We start from the raw sequence: 23994 nt of genomic DNA, 5'->3' as shown, positions 1-23994 counted from the left end.
CCACATCTCAAATGCTTCGATTCTCTTGTCTTTCGATTTCCCCACAGTCAATGTTTCACTACCACACAGTGCTGTGCTCCAAACGTACATTCTCAGAAAATTCTTCCTCAAATTAAGACCTATATTTGATACTAGCAGATTTCTCTTGTCCAGGAATGCCTTTTTTGCCAGTGCTAGTTTACTTTTGATGTTCTTCTTTCTCCATCCGTCACTGGTTATTTGACTGACTAGGTAGAAGAATTATTAACTTCATCTACTTCATGACCATGAATTCTGATGTTAAGTTTCTCACTTTTCCTATTTCAGCTACTTTTCATTATTTTCATCTTTCTTCGATTTACTATCTGTCCATATTCTGTATTCATTAGACTGATCATTACATTCAGCAGCTCATGTAATTCTTCTCCACTTTCACTGAGGATAACAGTGTCAGCAGCGAATCGCATCAGTGATAGCCTTTCACCTTGAATTTTAATTCCACTACTGAATCTTTCTTTTATTTCCATCATTGCTACTTCGAAGTACAGATTGAGCAGTAGCGGCGAAAGACTATATCCCTGTCTTCCACCCTTTTTAATCCGAGGACTTCGTTCTTGTTTGTCCACTCTTACTATTCCCTCTTGGCCCTTGTACGTGTTGTATATTAACCAACTATCCATATAACTTAAACCTATTTTTCTCAGAATTCCGAACATCTTGCACCATTTGACAATTTCGAACGCTTTTTCTAGGTCAACAAGTCCTATGAACGTGTTTTGATTTTTCCTTAGTCTTGCTTCCATTACGTCATAATTGCCTCTCTCATGCCTTTACCTTTCCTAAAACCAAACTGATCGTCATCTGGCACATCCTCAATATTCTTTTCCATTTTGATGTATATCATTATTGTCAGCAGCTTGGATGCATTCGGTGTTAAGCTGATTGTGCGATAATTCTCGCACTTGCCAGCTCTTGCAGTGCATGATATTTTTCCGAAAGTCAGGTGGTATGTAGCTATACACATACATCCTACACACAAACGTGAACAGTCGTTTTGTTGCCACCTTAGCGCATGATTTTAGAAATTCTGATGTAATGTTATCTATCCCTTCTGCCTTATTTGAACTTACTTCCTCCCAAAACTCTTTTGAGTTCTTACTCTAATATTGGCTTCCCTATCTCTTCTAAATCGACTCCTCTTTCTTCTTCTATCACGTCAGACAAATCTTACTCCTCATAGAGGCTTTCAATGTATCCTTTCCATCTACCTGCTCTCTCCTCTGCATTTAATAGTGGAATACCCGTTGCGCTCTCAATCTTAACAGCCTTGCTTTTAATGTCGCCGAAGATCGTTTTGACTTTGCTGTATGCTGAATCTGTCCTTCAGACAATCATTCTTCTTCAGTTTCTTCACATTTTTCATTCAGTCACTTTTTCTTAGCTTCCCTACACTTCTTGTTCATTTTCTTCCTCAGCGACTTGTATTTCTGTATTCCTGAGTTTCCCTCAACATTCTTGTACTTTCTCCTTTCATCGATCAACTGAAGTATTTCTTCCCTTCGCCATGGTTGTTTTGCAGTTACCTTCTTTGTACTTACGTGTTTATTTCCAACTTCTGTGTTGGACCTTTTTAGAGATGTCCATTCCTCTTCAACTGTACGCCTATTTAACTTTTCTTTATTGCAGTATAACCTTAGAGAACTTCAAACGTATCTCGTCATTCCTTAGTACTTCTGTATCCCAGTTCTTTGCATATTGATTCTTCCTGACTAATGTCTTAAACGTCAGCGTACTCTTCATCACTACTATATTGTGATATGAGTCTGTATCTGCTCCTGGGTACGCCTAATAATCCAGTATCTGATTTCGGAATCTCTGTCTGACCATGAACTAATCTAACAGAAATTTTCCTGTAGCATCCGGCCTTTTCCAATTGTACCTCCTCCTCTTGTGATTCTTGAACAGATTATTGGTTATTACTAGCTGAAATTGATTACAGAACTCAATTAGTCTTTCTCCGCTCTCATTCCTTGCCCCAAGCCCATAATTTTCTTCTACTCCTTCCCCTACAACTGCATTCCAGTTCCCCATAACTATTAGATTTTCGTCTCCCTTTACGTACTGCATTACCCTTTCAACATCCTCGTATACTCTATCTCTTTATCTTCACCTTGCGACGTCGGCATGTATATCTGAACTATCTTTGTCGGTGTTGGTTTTCTGTCAGTTCTGGTAAGAACAATCCTATCATTAAATTGCTCACAGTAATACAATCTCTGCCCTACCTTCCTATTCATAAAGTATCCTACTCCCGTTATACCACTTTCTACTACTGTTGATATTATCCTATACTTTTCTGACGAGAAATCCTTGTCCTCTTTCCATTTCGCTTCACTGACCCCTATTATATCTGTATTGAGCCTTTGGATTTCCCTTTTCAGAGTGAAGCCGTTACGGAGTCGTTATGGAGAGGACGCTTCGTCCAGCTGCTCATTTTTTATACTATGTAACTGCACTAGCATAAAGAGGGTTTTATAGAGTAAAATAAAAAGACAAATGTCAAGCACATATTTCATGCTTAGGTATATACAAATAATCAAATAAGATAGCAATTCTATGCATACATCAAATGTCATAAACACATACATATTTCCGTGTATTGACATACAACATGCATCGAAATAATGAGCTACATCTTCTTCAACGGGATATAGAGTTTGAGACGAAAGTCCCAGTAAATGGATTCATAATGTTTCGCAGAAACTGTAAACACAAGGCTGCCAGCTCAGTTTCCGGTCGAGTGTGTGTGTGTGTGTGTGTGTGTGTGTGTGTGTGTGTGTGTGTGTGCGCGCGCGCGTGCTGTATGGCAAAACTACTATACATTAATGTCTTGGAGGTCTGTTCTTACATATGAGTCGATTCCGTTTCGTTAAAAGTTTTTATCTTTCGTGGGAAGTCTTCTTCTGATCAACTAGTATCACACTAGGCGTTGTTTGAGTATTTTGAGTAAACATGTCTGCAATGGCTATTTAGTTGCCACACAGCCTGCACGACTCTGTATGATTTAATATTACTTTTGTACCACAGTAACGTGGATTTTCAAAAACACGGGTGAGTTGAATTCGCGAACAGAGAACATTCCAATGCTAACATGTTTACATCCACTTGAATTTAGAGTAAAAGACATACGATAAATGGATATGTACTCCTACTGACACATTTTCGTTCGAAGGTACTCCACCACATTGTGTGGAAATGGGAGAATAAAACGATTCAAATCACAGAAATGTAGTACACTACACCTACACATATATGCAGTAACATAGATGATGCTTAAATGATGCTGACTGTTTAGGTGGAGCCTGACGTTTCATAATGGTGATGTAACCGCACCAATCGCGTGTTGCAAACTGAAACAGTGCCTATCGAAGGTATACATATTTATTTCACAATGCAGTGTTGGTAACCACATGAAAATAAGTGTCATCGATGTATTTCTGCTGCTGTATCTGACTGTCAGGAACCTATTGTTAGTCTCTTGTTAGAACAGAAGATTCTTTGCGTGTGTTGAACGTACATGTTACCACAACTCTATGTGGAACCAATAACTAAACTAGTAACACTGCCCTGATCACACGACGTACATCACTTTTTAGGTAGCTGATGGTCTAATATAAATGCTACTAATGTACGATTATCATCTTCAAGGTTTATTTGCTGATTGAGTTTCACCAGTTTTGAATCAACGCATAAGTTAGTTCAGTAGTGTGTACCACTAGGGACCGATGACCTTAGCAGTTTGCTCCCATAGGAACTTACCTCACATTTTCCAAATACAGAGAAATGTAAACAGGCAGAATACGGAGCTGCAATCACCAACGCCTATAAGACAACAAGTGTCTGGAGCAGTTGCTAGATAGGTTACTGAGTCGGCGCACGAGCGATGGACAAAGCATCTCCGAGACAGTAATGAAGTGGGAATTTGCCCGTACGACCATTACATGAGTGTACCGTGAATATCAAGAATTCGGTGAAACATCAAATGTTCAACGTCGCTGTGGCCGCAAAAAGACTGTTCAAGAACGGGAGCAACGACGACTGAAGAGAATCGTTAACGTGATAGAAGTGCAACCTTTCCGCAAACTGCTCCGGACTTCAGTGCTTGGCCATCAATAAGTGTCTGCGTGCGAACCATTCAACGAAACATCACCGACATGGGCTTTCGGACCCAAAGGGCCACTCGTATACCCTTGAAGACTGCGCGACACGAAGCTTTATGCCTTGCCTGGGCCCGTCAACACCAACACTGGACTGTCGATGACTGGACATATGTTGCCTGGTCGGAAGAGTCTCGTTTCAAATTGTATCGAGCGGGTGGAAGTGTACGGGTCTGGAGACAACCTCATGAATTCATTGACCTTGCATGTCAGCAGGGGACTTTTCAAGCTAGTGGAGGCTCTGTAATGATGTGGGGCGTGTGCAGTTGGAGTGATACGGAACCCATGACATGTCTAGATACGACTCTGACAGTTGACACGTACGTAAGTATCCTGTCTGATCACCTGAATCTAATCATGTCCATTGTGCAATTCCAGCAGGACAATGCGACATCCTATACGTCCAGAATCGCAGCAGAGTGGGTCCAGGAACACTCTCCTGAGTATACACGCTTCTGCTGGCTATCAAAGTCCCCAGACATTATCATTATTGAGCATATCTGGAGTGCCTTGCAACGTGCTGTTCAGAAGATCTCCACCCCCTAGTGTTCTTAGGGATTTATGGACAGCCCTGCAGGATTCATGGCGTCAGTTCCCTCCAGCACTACTTCAGACATTAGTCGAGTCCATGCCACGTCGTCTTGTTCCACTTTTGCGTGCTCACGTTGGCGCAGGAGAACCAGTTTTTTTGGGTCTTTAGTGTATTATACTCATTATTTCCATCTGTTCAGCAGTTTTTATGGGTTTAGAGTACATATATAAAGTTTGGCCACCTGTAGTTGGATTGACTTCTGTGTTAATAAAATAGGAGAAAGTATAAGTGGATGTCTTCGTTTTTGGTTGATCATAAAATTTTTTTTAAATATCAGTAGACATAAAGCTGTATTTAAGATATATAAATTCAGCAGCCCATGAGTCTTTATGTGTTCCTTTGTGTATATAAGGGTTGTGTTTGGATGTTTGCGGTTTATGTTGATGGGAGATATCTTACTGCGTTGTCATTTGGAGAAAGAAGTGATCCTGCAGGCATTTTGTAGAATCTGTCTAGCTTTGTAGAGGGGTCCAAATTACTACTGGGTGATGTAGAAGCTTGGTAGGATACACAATAAGAGCATAATATATTCTTATACAAATTAACTTAAAATACATGTAAACATACGGGTAAAACACAGAAAACACGGAAAATTTGGAGAAATATCGAAAATGCTGAAAAAGTAGTAAATATGTCAGAAAAGTATGGATACATAAGGGAAAACAGGATAGTCTGTATTTACACGAAGAAAGTAATCGAAATTTGCAACATAAACACTGGATATATAGGAGATGAATGACACAACACATACACATAGAAAAAATCAATACACAGAGTAATTGGAAAGAGTGGTAGAACTTTTGATTTAGCCGATAGATAGATATAGAGGAGGGATGGCACTCTGTGTAAGTGTTGCAACAGCAGAAAGATATTATGTCAAGATAAAACTGCTACATTCTCTTACAAGTGGATTATATTGCATCGGCAGTAGGTATATCAGAAAATATTTAGCAGGGAAGCGATGGAAACCATTTAGAAGAAACTACGAAAAAGCCTATGGAATGCATAGTTACCTTAACACTACCAATTTGCCAATTTTTCCTACGTATCTGCCATTTTTTCCTATCAGTTTGCCAGTTTGAGGCCTGTCCTGCCAATCTGCCAATTCTGCAGTTTATTCCATCAATTTTATGGCCTATCATATCAATTTTCCAATTTTTGCTGCCAATGTTATGGCCTTTCTTACCAATTTTCAGCCAATTTTTCCTATCAGTTTACCAATTTTACAACCTATTCTATCAATTGCCTGACTATTCTACGACCTATCCTGCCAATGTACCAATTCTACAGTCTATCCGGCAAATTTTCCTACTTCTGCAGCCTATACAACCAATATATCAATTTTACAACGTATTCTACCAATTTCCAGATTTGGTGTCGCTAAAAAAGTCCTATTGAATACATAGTTATCTTAACACTAACAAAAAAACTGGTCACCACACGTAGAACTGGTAGACAGTATCGATGTTCGTCGGTAACGGCATTCCTTCTTAGGATTAAAAACATCATTTCATTCCCCGCAAGAGTGCTACTGATAATACATTTAGACCTGTCTACACAGTTCTGTGTCATCGTCTGTTAACAAGCGTACTGGGATGCGAGAATAGTGTAGCATCCAAAGTGGCTTTCAACCCGTTAACCTTCCCTACCATCCTAGGCCGATACAGGCTATTATGATTGCTAGATAGCAGCTGGGATAGGAAGGGGCTGCATGTATATGAACCCAACAGCTCACACAGTCATCAGTCCATTGTTGCTGTTCACGAGAACGTTTTAATTTGACCGACTGTGGTTCGCAGCGTGTCAGCGTCGGTATTTCGTCAGACATCGAGTTCGAGATGCTAACTGAGATAGAGAATGCATTACTTTGTAGGAAGATACAGCTGCTTCAGATAGGGTGGAAGCATTTGTGTGACTGACTATCGTATATCAAGAGCCAGTTAACCAACGAGCAGAAGCCAGGCCAAATCAAGCAGCAACGTCAACACCAGCAACAGCAGCAGCAGCCGCAGCAGTCTTTGTGCCTCGAGAGTAAGCGTGTTCAGCGGCGCAGCATTAAATTGTAGGATAGGGTGACGACGAATAGCGTGCTGTCAAAACAACAGAGTGTCACAAACATCCAGGAATTACATATGTGATATTTTTCGCTGCTTACAAAATATATCATGTAACTGAAAATGTGAACACTATGTTCAATGACATTTTGAGAGGTATAATGAAACATCCCCTCGGCGGTGGTCCCGAGTTGGGCGACTTTATAGATGCATACAGGCGAGTTCATGTACATGCTGAGGTTAACATGTAAAAAAAAAAAAAACGTTATTTGGCAAACACTGTCGTATGGCTAACGGTTTCCAAGCAAGAAAAATGAGCACATTTAGAAGTCTGTACACATGGAAAAATGTAATAAATTATTAATTATTAAACTATACAATAGATGTATAATTTCCTGCATTAAAGATCATTGTTCATAATTATGGAATGGATCGTTCGAATTTCACCCTGTGGAGGGCTGACTAAATGTAGCAGCGTGGAAGGAAGCAGCAGGTGAAACATATTTTTCATCAGAAAACCGTCAAACAAGGATATTACTGCACTGTTATTGAGTCTACAAGCAATATTATTCGTAGACATTAAGGAAAAGAGCCAGCGATAGAACATGCTTAAATCACTCCCTATTAAATGTTCTCTATAGCAGTATAAAAAAAAATACATATGACACCACCGGGGTAGCGAGTGGCAGTATACATACACTCGCAAGCGTCACGTGCGCAGTAGCTGTTTAACAGATTGCCAACATCTTATTGTATGTGTTCCCGTAGTACCGTGACATATGGCAGTACACACTAGTTTACATAGGAGGAATTTAAGATTACGTTCCGATAGTCATCTTATAAAACAAAAAACAAAAAATACCCCAATACACATCTTCCTGAATAAAGAGTTTGGTATTAAGCTCTGTTAACATACATCCATTTCCACGAAAACATAATAATAATATGCATGATGTAATTTACCACTTGTTGCAACTTATAAAAATATCAATTAATGAAAACGTTTTTAATTTCATCCCATATATTATACACACATTCAATGTTCTGACACAGCGACTACACTTATTACATTTATTGCACTTTAAAACACACTTATTCTCCTTCTTTAAAGTTAGTATCGCCATTAGACTGTTTTTTATATGCAGTGTTACACTTACACTTACACAATCATGATTTCGGCTCCAAAGTGCCATTACCAAGTGTTTTAAGTGTTATACAGTGCCTAAGATGGCATACTGTATCATACTATACACTATTAGACACATTGGCTAAGGATCAATATTTCTGGTAAAGCCTACTGCTTTGTTTCATCACTGCGTATACCATCTTGACTGTGGCCCCGCATTATGAAAAAATTGTTATTCTTCTTCGTTCCACATCGATCACATTCGCTGTACAACAGTATTTCGCAATTGCTTTTTGTATGCTTTGAATTCCACATGTATTCCATTGAAACCTATTGGTGTAGGTATAGCATCTTGCATTGAACTTCCTCTTCACGTGCTTATACAGTTACCTACTCAGTATCATCAAGAACTTTGTATTCCAATGCACACTTCATGACATCGTAAGGATGCATTTAAACACAAGTTCGTCGTTGACGGTCTGTCCACTGGAACACATACCGCACCCTGCAAACTGCGTATGTTGACAATGCCACATCATTGCTGGAAATATTCTCGACATTTAAAGAGATGTGTAATATAAAATTTTTAAGGTTGCCTGCATACTGCTGGTTGGTCTGACAAAATGGAACCTACCAGTTTAGTCGCCTTGGCTGCTTCCTGTTGGGCGGCATCTCTAAGGTGTGTGTGTGTGTGTGTGTGTGTGTGTGTGTGTGTGTCTGTGTGTGTGTGTGTGTCGGCCTATCTTTCACCTGTGGAGCAGCCAGAAGTTCTGACAGAGAGACCTTACTGGTGTGATGTCTGCACGTTGGTCTTCATCTACTATGAACGGTTACGTGTAGACCTCCAAATCTCCCGCTTGTCTATCCTATTCCCATCCTACGCCGGTAGGGGTAATTGTTTTACAATAAAAACTATTGCGCTGTGACTGGATTTGTTTTTCATCGTCTATTTACTAGTATACTAGGGATAGTCTTATAGCAACGTCAGACACTCATATTGTAGGGATAATTAATACTTAGTATGTATTTGTTGCAATGTGTTACTTGTTTCACATCGGATAGGCGCGTATTTGTTACTGCCAGTTCACAGAGTATTCCATGATGTCATTAGTTTATAGAATTAAATCGCGCACTGTAGTGTCAATGTGTGACCTCGTACATTAATATGACATGTACTGCCCTTTCTCCAGCATTCAACTCCATATTCGCCGATAATACTGAAGACTGCAAGTAAGTATCGCGGTATAAACATTGATTAGATATTGATGACAGCAAATATGTCTCGAGCCTTACAAACAGCAATGTATGTTTGTAAGTTGATCACATAATCGAGACGTTACTTCCGGTTATGAGTGTTAAAATTAGAATACATAATAACACAACTGATAAAAATTGCAATACGTGATTGGAGGATATTATTTTGTCGCACGCAATTCGCCGAGAGGACTAACATTGTGTAACATTTTGTGGACTATGTTACGATATCATATTTGCTTGTACAACTTAGAAAGGAAATGCAAGTAATTGGGATAAAATCGATCAAAAATGTAAATATTGACGTTGCCGATCCAGTACAAGTACTTAGTGGCCCGTTATCATCTTTTTTTTTCTAAATATGTCAAACTGTACGCTACGAAGACCACAGCAGCGCCTGTCATCGTCAGAAGAATTCTTAGGGATTACATTGCATTTCTAACAGATATTACTCCAAACATTAAATGCAATAAATGGAAAAATTATCTGTGGGATTGTAACATCAAGCATATTCTGATATCAAAATTTCATCCACAAGTAAGCCAACTGAACTTGCCCCCCTTCTAACAGCCGTGTACCGCAAGTCTCTAGAGGAACGGAAGGTTCCAAATGATTGGAAAATAGCACAGGTAGTCCCACTCTTCAAGAAGGGTCGTCGAGCAGATGCGTAAAACCGTAGACCTATATCTCTGACATCGATCTGTTGTAGAATTCTAGAACATGTTTTTTGCTCGAGTATCATGTCATTTCTGGAAACCCAGAATCTACTCTATAGGAATCAACACGGATTCCGGAAACAGCGATCGTGTGAGACCCAACTCGCTTTATTTGTTCATGAGACCCAGAAAATATTAGATACAGGCTCCCAGGTAGCTACCATTTTCCTTGACTTCCGGAAGGCGTTTGATACAGTTCCGCACTGTCGCCTGATAAACAAAGTAAGAGCCTACGGAATATCAGACCAGCTGTGTGACTGGATTGAAGAGTTTTTAGCAAACAGAACACAGCATGTTGTTATCAATGGAGAGACGTATACAGACGTTAAAGTAACCTCTGGCGTGCCACAGGGGAGTGTAGGAAGTTCCATGTGGCTTTTCGCGGGTGATGCTGTAGTATACAGAGAAGCTGCAGCATTAGAAAATTACAGCGAAATGCAGGAAGATCTGCAGCGGATAGGCACTTGGTGCAGGGAGTGGCAACTGAACCTTAACATAGACAAATGTAATGTTTTGCGAATATATAGAAAGAAGGATCCTTTATTGTATGATTATATGATAGCGGAACAAACACTGGTAGCAGTTACTTCTGTAAAATATCTGGGAGTATACGTGCTGAACGATTTGAAATGGAATGATCATATAAAATTAATTGTTGGTAAGGTGGGTGCCAGGTTGAGATTCATTGGGAGAGTCCTTAGAAAATGTAGTCCATCAACAAAGGAGGAGGCTTAAAAAACACTCGTTCGACCTATAGTTGAGTATTGCTCACCAGTGTGGGATCCGTACCAGGTCAGGTTGACAGAGGAGATAGAGAATATTCAAAGAAGAGCGGCACGTTTCGTCACAGGGTTATTTGGTAAGCGTGATAGCGTTACGGAGATGTTTAGCAAACTCAAGTGGCAGACTCTGCAAGAGAGGCGCTCTGCATCTCGGTGTAGCTTGTTGTCCAGTTTTCGAGATGGTGCGTTTCTGGATGAGGTATCGAATATATTGCTTCCCCCTACTTATACCTCCCGAGGAGATCACGAATGTAAAATCAGAGAGATTCGAGCGCGCACGGAGGCTTTCCGGCAGTCGTTCTTCCCGCGAACCATACGTGACTGGAACAGGAAAGGGAGGTAATGACAGTGGCACGTAAAGTGCCCTCCGCCACACACCGTTGAGTGGCTTGCGGAGTATAAATGTAGATGTAGATATAGATTTTCTGAGAATTTAATCGTTTTGTACGAACATATGCAAGTATACAACATGTACGTTGGGCGGAATTTACTGAACTATTTGAGCACATAGTAAAAAACAAGCCTATTTAAATAACATCTTGTACATCCTCGTATCTCTTAGTGTACAGTAAAGAATTAAACGGTTAGATAAACCCACTTCCACAGCTGCCTCAAGAAGATGCTACAAGCCCCTCCCGAGCTGCCTGGTACTCTTTATCCATTGCCTGTACCTGCTGCCACTCTTCAACGCCCTTCCCTAGCGTACTTAACATTGCTACCCCGCGATTTAACGAAACTGCAGTTGCGTGTGATCCCCTTGCTTGTGGATTACCTCGTACTTGAATTCACTAAGCTTAAGTGCCACCGAGTTAATCTACTACATGGATCTTTGAAACCAAGCAACCATCTCAATGTGTCATGATCTGTCACGATCATAAGCTTTCTACCATACAGGTAACACCGAAAATATGTAATACCATGTATGACCGTCAACATCTCTTTCTCCGTTGTTGAATAGTTACGCTCTGCCTTGTTTAAGTGCCTTGAAGCGTAAGCTACCGGATGTTCCCTGGCCATCTACTATCTGTCCCAAAACACAACCGGCTACCTCATTTGAAAGATCACACGATAGGATAAACTATTTCTCGAAATACTGGATCTCAAACTAATATTTCTTTCAATTTTTCGAATGCTTCCTGACACTCCTGCGACCAATGGAATTTAGTCCCCTTCTTCAATAGCTTGTTCATTGGTCCGGCTGTTTTCGCAAAGTCTATCGCGAACCGTCTATAATAATTACAGAGGACAATGAACGACTGTACCTGCTTAGTTATTTGACATATCGGATAATTTTGAATTGCATCTGTAAGACGAGGTTCAGTCCGTACGCCACGCTCACTAAACACGTGCCCCAAATAGTTTACTTGAGTTTGCGCAAAATGAACTTTACGTTAAATGTGCTGATCGTAATCTACCACAAACGACATCCAAATGTCTCACATGCTCCGGTAAATTCTTTGAACAGGCATTTATATCATCGAGATAGACTAGACGAGTTTTTCGGTTTAATCCTCTCACTACCGCAACTAACAAACGCTGAAAAGTTGCCATGGCGTTCTTTAGCTCAAGTGGCCTGTATTTGATATGAAAATGCGCTGCTGGGACGGTAAACACTGTTTCCAGCGTATCTTCAAGTGCCACCGCCAGCACAGTCGTCCGCCCCTGGTGGCTGAGTGGACGCCGGCACTGTAGCTCAGCGTGTTCGGCCAGAAGGTCAGCTGCCCTCTGTAATAAAAAAAAACTGAGTTCATCGATCAACGAACAACCTGAACGAGTGTCATCGGACGTCCACCACGAACAAATTCAACGAACAATATAGAACAAAATGATATTTAAAAAAAAAAGTGGTCAGCGCGACGGAATGTCATACCTAACGGCCCGGATTCGATTCCTGGCTGAGTCGGAGATTTTTTCCGCTCATGGACTGGGTGTTGTGTTGTCCGTATCATCATCATTTCATCCCCATCTACACGCAAGTCGCCAAAGTGGCGTCAACTCGAAATACTTGCTCCAGGCGAACGGTCTATTCACCAGGAGGCCCTAGCCACACGGCATTTCCATTTACCGGCACAGTCTACACTGCAAGATCCTTACAAGTATTTTAGACTGTTTCTGACCACCCTGTATATGAATTACTTCTTCTTTTAAATTGTAGTACCACGACATGTCGAATATCATAGTAGAAATTATCTGTTGCTGTTTTGGTATTAAATATGAGGACTGGTTTGATGCAGCTCTCCATGCTACTCTATCCTGTGCAAGGCCCTTCGTCTCCAAATAACTACTGGAACATACAGCCTTCTGAATCTGCTTATCGTATTCATCTCTTGGTCTCTCACTATGACTTTTACCACCCACACTTCCCCATAATACTAAATTAGTGACCCCTTTATGCCTCAGAATGTGTTCTACCAAGCGCTCCCTTCTTCTAATCAGGTTGCAACACAAATTTCTTTCCTCCCTATTCTATTCAGTACCTCCTCATTAGTTACTTGATCTATCAAACTAATCTTCCTCTCAAGAGATTGTCCATTCCGTTCAACTGCTCTTACAAGTCGTTTGTTGTCTGTGATAGAACTATGATGTCATCGGCAAAACCTCAAAGTTTTTATTTCTTCTCCCTAAACATTAATTCTTACTTCAATTTTTCCTTTGGTTTCCTTTCCTGCTTACTCAATGTAGAGATTGAATAACATCGAGGGTAGACTACAACGCTGTCGCCCTCCCTTCTCAACCACTGAATCCTCTTCATCCCCCTCGACTCTTATAAATGCCGTCTGGTTTCTGTACAAGTTGTAAAAAGCCTTTCACTCCCTCTATTTTATCCCTGCACCTCCAGTATTTCGAAGAGAGTGCCCAGTCATCATTGGCACAAACTTTCTCCTAGTCGAAAAATGTTATAAACGTGGATCTGCCTTTCTTTAACCTATTTTCTAAGATAAGTTGTAGGGACAGTACTGCCTCGCATGTTGATCTACGGGTTAATAAAACTGCTATTGCTACTGCCATTGAACCTCTGTGATGCGCAATGCCTCTCATGTAGCGCCTGCCACTGGAGTTTGTTACGCATCTTCGTAAAAATCTCGTGCCGAGTAGATCAGCGTGTGCCGAAGTGCTCCACACTCCGTTCGATCTTCTAACTTTCGATTCGATGAAATGATATAGTTCCCAGACCGATGAGCGGCACTCAAGAATCTGCCTTACAAATGTTTTGTTTACCAATCATTAATCCTCTGCATATGTTCCTATAATCCTCGAAATTCTTCTGGCGTTGAAAGGTCTCTGTTGGATTCCTTTCATGTTAATTTCTTAAATCTCTTGTCATTTACGGCATACATTCCACTTCTAAATTTACTGCAGTGTTTCTGACTATCTGGGAGGAGACTGAGCAGTGGAACGTGTTACGTTTACACATAAACAAGACCGATCTGTCACACTGCTGCACTTTAAAACACATTTTACACTCCTGGAAATGGAAAAAAGAACACATTGACACCGGTGTGTCAGACCCACCATACTTGCTCCGGACACTGCGAGAGGGCTGTACAAGCAATGATCACACGCACGGCACAGCGGACACACCAGGAACCGCGGTGCTGGCCGTCGAATGGCGCTAGCTGCGCAGCATTTGTGCACCGCCGCCGTCAGTGTCAGCCAGTTTGCCGTGGCATACGGAGCTCCATCGCAGTCTTTAACACTGGTAGCATGCCGCGACAGCGTGGACGTGAACCGTATGTGTAGTTGACGGACTTTGAGCGAGGGCGTATAGTGGGCATGCGGGAGGCCGGGTGGACGTACCGCCGAATTGCTCAACACGTGAGGCGTGAGGTCTCCACAGTACATCGATGTTGTCGCCAGTGGTCGGCGGAAGGTGCACGTGCCCGTCGACCTGGGACCGGACCGCAGCGACGCACGGATGCACGCCAAGACCGTAGGATCCTACGCAGTGCCGTAGGGGACCGCACCGCCACTTCCCAGCAAATTAGGGACACTGTTGCTCCTGGGGTATCGGCGAGGACCATTCGCAACCGTCTCCATGAAGCTGGGCTACGGTCCCGCACACCGTTAGGCCGTCTTCCGCTCACGCCCCAACATCGTGCAGCCCGCCTCCAGTGGTGTCGCGACAGGCGTGAATGGAGGGACGAATGGAGACGTGTCGTCTTCAGCGATGAGAGTCGCTTCTGCCTTGGTGCCAATGATGGTCGTATGCGTGTTTGGCGCCGTGCAGGTGAGCGCCACAATCAGGACTGCATACGACCGAGGCACACAGGGCCAACACCCGGCATCATGGTGTGGGGAGCGATCTCCTACACTGGCTGTACACCACTGGTGATCGTCGAGGGGACACTGAATAGTGCACGGTACATCCAAACCGTCATCGAACCCATCGTTCTACCATTCCTAGACCGGCAAGGGAACTTGCTGTTCCAACAGGACAATGCACGTCCGCATGTATCCCGTGCCACCCAACGTGCTCTAGAAGGTGTAAGTCAACTACCCTGGCCAGCAAGATCTCCGGATCTGTCCCCCATTGAGCATGTTTGGGACTGGATGAAGCGTCGTCTCACGCGGTCTGCACGTCCAGCACGAACGCTGGTCCAACTGAGGCGCCAGGTGGAAATGGCATGGCAAGCCGTTCCACAGGACTACATCCAGCATCTCTACGATCGTCTCCATGGGAGAATAGCAGCCTGCATTGCTGCGAAAGGTGGATATACACTGTACTAGTGCCGACATTGTGCATGCTCTGTTGCCTGTGTCTATGTGCCTGTGGTTCTGTCAGTGTGATCATGTGATGTATCTGACCCCAGGAATGTGTCAATAAAGTTTCCCCTTCCTGGGACAATGAATTCACGGTGTTCTTATTTCAATTTCCAGGAGTGTATATGTAATTCATGTCACACAATCGCATATGGAACCTACATCTGCTTTCTTTAATATACTGTATATGATAAGACACTGTCATCCTCCTTCCCTTCTGTGTGAAAGGATGAATGAGCAAATGTATTTCTAGTTGCATGCTTGATGGTAGCAGACAAGACTGTCTGCTAGAGAACAGTAGGACCAATGTCAGAACAGGTAGCTACACTTTCTAAAAGCAAAGAGGTTTCTATTCTTGGAATGGTCCTGTCCGTCCCTTGTCATGTAGGTATAGGAAGCTGCCTCTCTGGTCACTTCCAACTGTATCTGTGAGGCACCCTCGGTAGGGGCCCACGCCAGTCGACCCGCGGCGAGCGTCTGAAGTGGTAAGACCTACAGCTAAGCGAGTCTCTGCTAAGCCCATAGGACAATGGATTTCTTAAGTTCAGCCTAACTGAAAATTTAATCACCTTTGTTTCGTGTTTATATCTAAAATATCTTATGTTATCTTAAATTGCAAAACAGTGTAATTCGAGTGTGAAAATCAGAATATCTTCCAGTAGTTGCTTTGTCACTACTTTGTGAGCAAAGTGGAACCACGTGTTGAGGATCCATGACTCTAAGTAAGATCATCAATCTTAAATGCGAATGTGCATGAGATTATAACGTCTCGTCTTGACAATATTTTTTCAATATAGCAACTTTTCTTTATGTTCAACCCACGTGGGGTGTACTTTGTGAGACCAGTACCACCTGCTTATATAATTGTTTGACCCATCAGGTTAATAGTATGACGATAGTAACCAGTTTGAGGTTTTTCTTTTGTAAATTGCGTTTTGATATAATTTATTTTAATCATAAAAATTATTGTGGTGTTACCACTCTTTGTGTAAACCAAGTTGACCACGTGAAGCATGTGGTGTAATCATCAAAGTAGCCCTCAGATATTCTTTTCGAGAAGATTTTACAGACAATTAGTACGAATTTAGTATACCAGTATGACAGACAGGATTGCGCTACGACTATAACTTCTTTGGGTAAAAATTGAATCGGTTGGTTGTGGTTAATTTCCTCTTGAATACGTGTCAACGTTCTCTGTGTGACGTTTTATGAATACAGGGTTGTATGCAGTCTCCCAATCTCTGCTCTATAATTGATGTGTTCTGTAAGATTACAAACTCACATTTTCACAATCCTAAATGAGGCACCAGTTTAGTTATGAATCAAGTTTAATATGCTGAAATTTTAACGAAACAATGATCAATGTTAAAATAAATGTCCAAATATAAACTGATTTATTCTTTTTTATTTAAATTCTCTCTTATATATATATATATATATATATATATATATATATATATATATATATATATATATATATCACCGGTTGTCGTAAGGTGCCTATTAAAAGATTATAATTAATGTTAGTCTGGTTGGCAATTTGGCAAACTCGACTGGATACCTGGTAAAAAAAACAGTTGCTCAGTAATGCAAGGAAATCTTCCCCAGATAGCCCACAGCTTTTAACCCGCTTTTATTATCTTGAATATCAGCACCGCTTTCAGAACAACTGAATGCATCAGCTTTACAGCGTTGCACGAACTTTGCTGCTGGAGAGGTATGAGGAGTGTCGGACGGACTCACCTGAAGAGGCAGTGGAAGACGAATATGCCCGTGGTCACCGAGGTGCCGAAGCAGAGGGAGCGCAGCAAAGCGCGCAGCGCCGACGCCAGGCTCGGCCGCCATCCGCCGACCGCGACCTGCGCCTGCAACACACGTACACACGTACACACGTACACGTACACGTCGCCAGCGGCTGCCAGAGACACCACTGTTGTGCCACTGGTGGGCGACAACAACAAGCTGACACACTCGGTGCAGCATCGTGTGATTACAAGAGTCGTCAGTCCCCCTGCCCTCACGCCCCAAGCATGCCAGTAAATTAAAATGGAAGGAAAGAAGCAAGATGAAGCTTTAACGGCTAGCTACTGACGAGAGTATTGAAAACAAATACAAGCTGTTTTTGTTGTGGTCTTCAGTCCTGAGACTGGTTTAATGCAGCTCTCCATGCTACTCTATCCTGTGCAAGCTTCTTCAACTCCCAGTACTTACTGCAACCTACATCCTTCTGAATCTGTTTAGTGTATTCATCTCTTGCTCTCCCTCTACCATTTTTACCCTCCACGCTGCCCTCCAGTGCTAAATTTGTGATCCCTTGATGCCTCAGAACATGTCCTACGAACCGGTCCCTTCTTCTTGTCAAGTTGTGCCACAAACACCTCTTCTCCCCCATTCTATTCAATACCTCCTCATTAGTTATGTGATCTACCCATCTAATCTTCAGCATTCTTCTGTAGCACCACATTTCGAGAGCTCCTATTCTCTTCTTCTCCCAACTATCTATCGTCCATGTTTCACTTCCATACATGACTACACTCCATACAAATGCTTTCATAAACGACTTCCTGACACTTAAATCTATACTCGATTTTAACAAATTTCTCTTCTTCAGAAACGTTTTCGTTGCCATTGCCAGTCTACATTTTATATCCTTTCTACTTCGACCATCATCATTTATTTTGCTCCCCAAATACCAAAACTCATCTACGACTTCAAGTGTCTCATTTCCTAATCTAATTCCCTCAGCATCACCCAACTTAATTCGACTACATTCCATTATCCACGTTTAGCTTTTGTTGATGTTCATCTTAATCCTCCTTTCAAGACACTGTCCATTCCGTTCAACTGCTCTTCCAAGTCCTTTACTGTCTCTGACAGAATTACAATGTCATCGGCGAACCTCAAAGTTTTTATTTCTTCTCCATGGATTTTAATACCTACTCCGAATTTTTCTTTTGTTTCCTTTACTGCTTGCTCAATATATAGATTGAATAACATCGGGCAGACGCTACAACCCTGTCTCACTCCCTTCCTAACCGCTGCTTCCCTTTCATGTCCCTCGACTCTTATAACTGCCATCTGGTTTCTGTACAAATTGTAAATAGCCTTTCTCTCCCTGTATTTTACCCCTGCCACCTTTAGAATGTGATAGACAGTATTTCCAGTCAACATTGTCAAAAGCTTTCTCTAAGTCTACAAATGCTAGAAATGTAGGTTTGCCTTTCCTTAATCTATTTTCTAAGATAAGTCGTAAGGTCCGTATTGCCTCACGTATTCCAACATTTCTACGGAATCCAAACTGATCTTCCCCGAGGTCGGCTTCTACCAGTTTTTCCATTCGTCTGTAAAGCATTCGTGTTAGTATTTTGCAGCTGTGACTTATTAAACTGATAGTTCGGTAATTTTCACATCTTTCAACACCTTCTTTCTTTGGAATTGGAATTATTATATTCTTCTTGAAGTCTGAGGGTATTTCGCCTGTCTCATACAAGCTAGAATTTGGAAAGTGTGGGGGAGAATTTCGTCCTTGTTTTTCATAAAGGAGTTACCTGTAGAATAAAAATCCGATCCAGTTGCCAGTAATTATTTAATTTATTGCACGGCCAGTTTCGAAGCATAAAGATTCAACTTCAGGTGCCAATACGTAATTATAGGAAGATAAACGTGTGGTAGTCGGGCTAGGCAGTCCTGGGGTCATATTCACATAAAAATACGCATGAGAGCGTACGACCAGCAGCTACAACACCCGTCTGGACAGCAAGACACGAAAGTTACTTTTAAAAACAGCGCAGAAGCCAGGTGACCGCTGCTTCTGGGCCGTCTGCACTAGTCCCTTCCGTATAACGCTGTCAAGGCCTCTGTGGTCAGCTGGCTTCTGGGCCGTCTGCAGTAGACACTCCCATGTCGTGCTGTTTAGGCTGCTATGGTCAGATGGCTTCTGGGCTGTCTGCACTTCCCTGTTGTGCTGTCCAGCGGGCGCTTTAGTTGCTAGCCCTACGCTCTCATGCATCTGTTTGACATGGGTGTGACCTTCCAGGACTGAATGCCCGACCGTCACAGGTTTATGTTCCCATAATTATATGGTGCCACCTGAAGATGAAGATTTATGCTTCGAAACGGGCTGTTCAATAAATTTAGAAATTACTGGCAAATTAAATCGATTTTTATATTATAAATATTTATTTCATTTGCCGATGTTTACTGGATGAAACATTTTCTTCCAAAAGGAACTATCCCTAGTTGGTTCAGGGCAGCCATGGAAAGCCTAAATCTGTTTCACCGAGTGGGGATTTCAACTGTTTTCCTCCTGAATGTGAGTCCAGTGTCTTTCTTACCACTGTACCACCTCGATCGGTGATGTCAGTACACAGTAGGTGGACTGCAGTTAATGACCAGTAGTAGTCATTTGGTCTTCATAGATTTCAAGAAAGTATAGGACACAATACCACTAAAGATTTTGTTGGAGGTTCTGTGGTTAGGAGAATTCCCAAAAATTTATCTAAGAAATATCACAAATCTCTAAAACTCGGCAGCATATGTCATTAAAATGGGGAAAGAAGTTTCTAATTCCTTCACAATAACTGAAGGACTGAAACGAGGATGCTTTCTGTTGCCCACACTCTTTATGATGTATGTCGAAATAAAGCACTGGATCTCTGGTGTAGAAAATGGATGTACATTGGGACTGAAGTAGGGAAGCAATATATGTATACACTTTTCTGTGCTGATGATCAGGTCGTTGAAGCAAACAATTAAAAGGATACAACTTAAAAGTTGTTGGATGAATACAAGAAGTCGGTGTTTAAAATTAATTTTGAGAAGACGATGTATGTTGCGGAGAAGAGAGCAGTCACTTGTACTTGGGCAGTGATCCGATCAAAGTGTGTATAGACTTTAATTATCTAGCTAGTATCCTGCCACTTGACAGAAGATGTGACAGAGTTATCCAACACCAGATAAGCAAGAGAAAGGCGGATATCCAAAAATTAAATCCCAGACTTTGACCTTTAAAAATGAGTCCAAAGGTTCAAAAGCAATTATAGAAATCCATCATGGGACAGGTAAAAAGTTTCGTGAGTGACTGCTGGAAACTCGCAGAAAGAAATAAAAGGGACGTAGAGATTTAGAAATGCACTTCTTGAGAAGAGGATGCAGTATTTCCCGATTTGACCCCTTAAGAAATGAGAAAATAAGGGACGCCGGCCTATGACCGTGAAATGAAATGATCGTATGGCACTGAGGGCCGGAAGTCCCTATGTGGGGAACATCGGCAGCCGAGCTGCAAGGCTTTTCCGTTGACGTCATATTGCTTGACCTGAGTGTCGATGATGATGGAATGATGATGAGGACAACGGAGCACCCAAACCCCCGAACGCAGAAAATCTCTGGACCGGGAATCGAAACTGTGCCCTCTGCATAGCAGTCAGATGTGATGACCACTTTTTTCCTTTTTTCGTAGGAACAGACCAGTGGAGGCTCGGGTTGGGGGGGTGGGGGGGGGGGTGGAGAGGCAGAGAAGGCACTGGTGGAAGGTCAAATCTCGAGATCTGGCCAAAGTGTCTGCCTCCTACCGAGCATGTGGAGACATAGGAATCAACAGAAGTGGAAGGTTTTATTCACTCATTTATTTTAATCTTTACTATTATTATGAAATTATATGGAACAGACATCATCTACGCTTAACGGGTAAAAACATCCACACATTTTTAATGAGTTCAGAGGTAGAATCGATCGATCAAAGTTGGTTGGAACTCAGACAACGCCCGAGGAGGAAGGGGAGTAGGTGCTCTCAGCTCCGAGCACTCCCCAACTAAGTGTAGATGTAACAAAGACCCCTCTAAAACTGTTGGAAAATAAAAGTCGGTAACGTGACGTGTGTTCGAGAGCACGTGGGCTATTTATAAATAGGTCCCACCCCTTCACCCACGCAATGGCATGATGTTTGGCTGCAGGAAAATGTGTGTCCTCCGGGTATAGAAACCTTCGCGGAAAGATCGCATCCAGTGGCACTCGGATGTAACAGGCAGTCATTTGCTGTATGAGTAGCGAATCGCCAGACATCGTGCAAAGAGCCACACGTCAGGCAGCGGGCATCAGTGTCCAGATGACGGCAAAGGAGTCAAAGAGGGAAATCTGACAAACTGATGTTGTGCAATCCCTGTTTTGTGGCAAATTTCCTGTTGTCTATGTGATACCACATGGCCCTAATGTCCCTAGGCTGTAAGTCTGGTAGATGGTACTCCACTTTATGGGCCACCAGATGGAGGAGTATTTGGTCTCCAGTACGTTATGGGTAACATGGCACGACAGTAGTATGTAAAAATTCTTGGTCTTGTGGTACGTGTGTCTGGGAGATCAGTATGTGTATACCTATAGTCGATGAAAGAGGTCGAGAAGAGCGCTAGGTGAGGCACGATGTGGCCAACAGACACCACTGATGAGGTAGACGCATGCAGGAGGACCTCAGGCAAGCTGCGTGTTAAGGATGTGCCCCAAGCAGTCTATTGTTTTCTCTTAGTACGCATACATGAGGCCGCAGCTTGCATCTGGATGTTGATGAGACCGCGGCCACCATCGCTCGTAACGGACTTTAAACTTTGAACCAGTCAGAAGATAATACCCAAAGGTCGCCTCAAGATTGTGCCCAATCGCAGTCATGGAGGGAGCACTTGGATCAATTTTCATGCCACATAACAATTAAGGAACTCAAGGCATTGAATGGTGTCCTGGTGGCGCAGGAGGTTCTGGCAGACGTCGTTGCGGATGATATGTAGCAGGCGACGGAAATTCGTCACGTCTGTATGTGTGATGGTGTGGTTAAAGGTAATGACCAGTTACCAGAAAGTCCGCACTAGCAGCAGGGGTGCTTAGGCCTTGTCCAATGGACATCGAAGAAGATTTAGGCGTGTTAATGGCACTGCATTTCATAGCCCCATAATGCGTAATTAGTTCGAGGACTGTTTGAATCTCGGAGCTGGGGTGCACAAGGAAGAGGAGGTCCTCAGCGTCTACCTGGCAGCAAAAGATGTGGTGGTGAAAGGTGAGTCCAGAAAGCTCGGTTGACAGTCCCCCCAATGAGGGACTCTAGAGCAATATAATACAGGAGGGTAGAAAGGGGGCTCCCTTACCGAATCGAGTTGTGGATGTGTACCAGCGCTGCCAAATGTCCGTTGACTTAGACTCTTGAACTGGCACAACGAAAGGCGCCAGAGGACGTCGATGAAGGGAGATGGATTTCCCTTATTGGCTGCCACCGAAAACAAAAAAACTGTAGCACACTGTATCGAAGGTGATATAGAAATCTATAGCAACGACTGTAGCACAGAGTCTGCAGGTCGCCAGCATCACAATTAAGTTTTAGCATTCACCTGTGACAGTCTGTATCTTAATTTGTACCGACGGCGTCCTTTTCTCTGGAGCAAAGACGCAGATGCAGAGACACAATGCCAGTAAGCAGGTAAAGTTCTTTTAATCTGCTCTGAGTAGAGTGAGCGATCGATAATTTGTGACCGTCAAACAGTAAGCTAATTTGTAAACCGGAATGATGATGGCCTCAACAAAGGAGGGTGGGACTGCGTGGTCAGATGTCATCAGTTCCTGGAACATAGTCGTCCACCACATTGCCATAGCCCCCAGAAGGCTTAGTAAAACTCAATCAATGCCGCGCAATTTGTTGTCTACGCCCTTATTGATTGCGTCGTCGACTTCATCTTATGTGATCGCCACCGGTGAAGTGTCCACCTCCCAATAGGTGAGGGTGCACGTGATGTAATGCAAGATGGTGTCATCCGCACTGACGTAGGCATCCTCTTCATTGCAAGTACATCGGTAATGTTCAGCGAAAGCGTTAACGACCTGACTGGTCGCCTGAAGGTCATGAGGTCTGACCAGAGTGTTGATGAGCTATCGACGACGAAAACGAAGTGATGCATGCATGGAATTTTCAATCCTACCTGGTCGTGGCGTCACGTCTGTATAAACACCCCCTGCAGTTTGTGGCGTGGCAGCGCAGTTATCCGCGAATTAGTCCTGTACCGTTCCATCTGGATGTCTGGCATGGGCGGCTGGGCGTCGAGATCTCGGAGGACTGCATAGTAGAAGCTGTGGGGGTGTTGGGATACCATTCGGCAAAGTCCTTTCCATGTTGTTGTTGTGGTCTTTAGTCCTGAGACTGGTCTGATGCAGCTCTCCGTGCTACTCTATCCTGTGCAAGCTGCTTCATCTCCAAGTACGTACTGCAGCCTACATCCTTCTGAATCTGCTTAGAGTATTCATCTCTTGGTCTCCCTCTACGATTTTTAGCCTCCACGCTGCCCTCAAATACTAAATTGGTGATCCCTTGATGCCTCAGAACATGTCCTACCAACCGATCCCTTCTTCTAGTCAAGTTGTCCAACAAATTCCTCTTCTCCCCAATTCTATTCAATACCTCCTCATTAGTTACGTAATTTACCCATCCAATCTTTGGCATTCTTCTGTAGCACAATATTTCGAAAGCTTCTACTCTCTTCCTG

At 42.7% G+C, this 23994-nt stretch overlaps 1 protein-coding gene across 1 annotated transcript in view; it reads right to left on the bottom strand.

The window, feature by feature from the left end:
• Window positions 1-23994, bottom strand: part of LOC126100560 (uncharacterized) — a 167739-nt gene that overhangs the window by 84283 nt on the left and 59462 nt on the right. The window contains exon 2 of the mRNA XM_049911216.1: window positions 17225-17346. Within this exon, the coding sequence (XP_049767173.1) occupies window positions 17225-17346 (122 nt within the window). The remainder of the gene's footprint in view (window positions 1-17224; window positions 17347-23994) is intronic.

Source organism: Schistocerca cancellata, chromosome 1 (assembly GCF_023864275.1).
Source record: "Schistocerca cancellata isolate TAMUIC-IGC-003103 chromosome 1, iqSchCanc2.1, whole genome shotgun sequence".
Taxonomy (NCBI): domain Eukaryota; kingdom Metazoa; phylum Arthropoda; class Insecta; order Orthoptera; family Acrididae; genus Schistocerca; species Schistocerca cancellata.
This window is presented reverse-complemented; position numbering and strand designations above follow the sequence as displayed.